This window comes from Ruditapes philippinarum, unplaced genomic scaffold, assembly GCF_026571515.1.
Source record: "Ruditapes philippinarum isolate M1 unplaced genomic scaffold, ASM2657151v2 ctg14612_1_1_1_1, whole genome shotgun sequence".
In the NCBI taxonomy this organism is placed as follows: domain Eukaryota; kingdom Metazoa; phylum Mollusca; class Bivalvia; order Venerida; family Veneridae; genus Ruditapes; species Ruditapes philippinarum.
In genome coordinates, this window is record NW_026860705.1 from 1 (window position 1) to 2,940 (window position 2,940).

At 37.2% G+C, this 2,940-nt stretch overlaps 1 protein-coding gene across 1 annotated transcript; it reads right to left on the reverse strand.

The window, feature by feature from the left end:
* Positions 1-1,901: 1,901 nt before the first annotated feature.
* LOC132713121 (transcription intermediary factor 1-alpha-like) lies at positions 1,902-2,499 on the reverse strand (the record flags this gene model as incomplete). Its single annotated transcript, XM_060695593.1, is given in 1 exon segment — positions 1,902-2,499. A coding segment is annotated over 1 exon segment (452 nt), but the record flags the coding sequence as incomplete, so codon positions are not given.
* Between the last annotated feature and the right edge of the window lie 441 nt (positions 2,500-2,940).

Below are 2,940 nucleotides of genomic sequence, written 5' to 3' on the forward strand. Positions count from 1 at the left end.
TTCTTCCCAACTGAGTATTGAATAAAATTTGTAACACTGAATTTCAGCAAATTTTGTTCTGGAATAGGGAATCCTTATAATAGACAGGAGGTATTGCTTACCAATGTTTTAAATAATTCTTTCCTGAAAATGACCCAAAAGAGCTAAAAACTCACAGGTGCATATAGCTCAGAAATTAAATGAGTTTCATATAAGATTGTTTCAATTACAATTTCCTTGAATTAAGTAAAGTTCAAGGCACATTATGCCCAAGAAATACTTACTTGTTAACTCTTAGATATGTCAAACATATGTTTAACAATGTTTAATTACATGTTGCAGGCTCGGTTTGATTGAGCCTGTTCATGGACGTTACTGAAAAGAGCAAGTTACTGTCCACGCCCCTAGCAGAAACAAGCTTAATACTTACCACTCTTCCCCACCGTGTTTGAAATGAAAATATTGTTTTTGTCTGTTTTAGCTGTATACTTCTCTTTTTAACTAACACTAATCAACTCTCACAAATACATGTACAGTGTTTCTTTTATTCTCCTTTACATTTCTTCTTTTAAACTTTCGCACAGACACGCACCTGCACATATATACTCGAAAGAGGGTGTTGCAGTATAAATTACGGTGGCACAAAGGTGACATGTGTGTGTTTTTATTTATCTCGTGTCCACGAGATACTATGTCGTGGCCACGAGATAGCTAACTCGTGGCCACGAGATACTATGTCGTGGCCACAAGTTAGTAAGTCGTGGCCACGAGATAGCTAAGTTGTGGCCACGAGATACTATGTCATAACCACGTGTTACTAAGTCGTGCCCACGAGTTAGTAAGTCGTGGCCACGAGATAGCTAAGTCGTGGCCACAATAAACTATGTCGTGGCCACGAGTTACTAAGTCGTGGCCACGAGATACTATGTCATGGCTACGAGATAGCTAAGTCGTGGCCACGAGATACTATGTCGTGGCCACGAGATAATTAACCAATCAGAATTCACTATATATAATTATTATGGTTTTCTTTAAACTTAACAACTTACTTTTACATGCAATAGTAATCTTTGAAAATACTGAAGCTATTTACTTTGAACTTGTCTTTAGGATCATTTTAGAAAGTCACCTTCCAAGGCCCATCAGACATTAATTTTGACTATAGCTCTTTGTTGGGACTATTTTGTGATCGGATTGGTCAGTCTGTACGTACTACGGCCTGTAAACCTTGTTTATATGATAACATGAGAAGGAATAAGTCCTTAATTATTTTATTTGTAAGGAACATTGCCCATGGACAGTAGATAGCCTATAAAGTAAAATCCCTGTCTGATGAATAATTTAGAAGGGATAAGCCATGGTTTATATAACCCAGAAAGATCATTGCACCTGATCAGTAGATGACATCTCATCCTTTCGAGGTCATTGGGTAAAATATCAGGGTCACAGTGATGCTAAATGTAAAATTAGCGACAAGTCAATAAGTTGTATAAATGGCACTTTTACAAGCTGGTGAAGTAGGGGTATCCTTGTGCTACAGCACATGTCTAGTTAATTAGGGAAATTCACATAAATGGTGTAATATGATTGGTTATTTATCTCGTGGCCACGAGTTAGCTATCTCGTGGCCACGGCATAGTATCTAGTGGCCCAGGTTAGCTATCTTGTGGCCTCGACTTAGTAACTCGTGGCCACGACATAGTATCTCGTGGCCACGACTTAGCTATCTCGTGGCCACGACTTAATAACTCGTGACCACGACATAGTATCTCGTGGCCACGACTTAGCTATCTCGTGGCCACGACTTAGTAACTCGTGGCCACGACATAGTATCTCGTGGCCACGAGATAAATAAAAACACACACATGTCACCTTTGTGCCACCGTAATAAATAGATAGATAGGAAGATAATTTAAACAAACCTGTGATTTGTGGCAATACATTTCGTGCAATACACCATATCATGTTCTCCACAGTACATTTCAATGTCACGATCTGGATGGTAACGACACTTGGTAACCATGGTTACTGTTGACCCTTTTGTTGAAGCATCACAATCTTGAACTGTATGTGACCGTGAAGCTTTTAGTCGACCATGATGTCGTAGGCATGTAGTACACAAATATTCCTCACACACAGGGCAATACTTGACGGCCTCTTCTGTGACATTTTCCTCCCCACATGGTGAACATGTGTAAACAAAGTCAGCATCCGAGCCATCTTTTATTGAAGTCAAATCACCACCCTCAGCCATGTTTATAAATCTGGACAGAATAACAAAATACATTTTGTATACTATACCTATCTCTACTGTAGCCAAAAGTTGGGTTTTTCCCCTCAAATTATACATGTAGCGCTTGCTTCTATAGAGCATACATTGTCACAGAAATAGCATAGTAGCATTCTGTAATTGTACAAATGTGTTAACATTCTCGCGGACCACGTGCTATCAACTCTTAGAATAATTTATCATTTTCGTTGGCTTTGCTACAATCTACCATTATATACATGTATGTATGTTCAATAAAAGTACATATTACTATGTAAATATCATAAAAAAAACACAAAATAAAATACATTAGGCGTATAATTTCAAAACAACATTCAAAACATTTTTATAGGTATATAATATAGATCTAATTATGTTTGTACGTGCATAAAACTACATGTAGCACAACATTAATTCTTTAATAAAACCTTGATAAGAAAACGTGTATCAATTTACAGTAAATCACAGTATACTCCGAACTCGTCTAACTGGGGCAAAGGTTAGATAAGTATACTCCCTCTTCAAATTCAAGCTCCTGTGGTTAATAGATCTATAACCTTTTAGTCTTAACCATCGCTAATTGGTTTTTCACTTTTCTTTATTGCTTTTGGCCGATAAAAAATTTATTTGGAAAGTAAAAGTTAAAAAATTAAAATAAACAAGCCCTTACAAGCCTTACCGTTCTTTCTCTA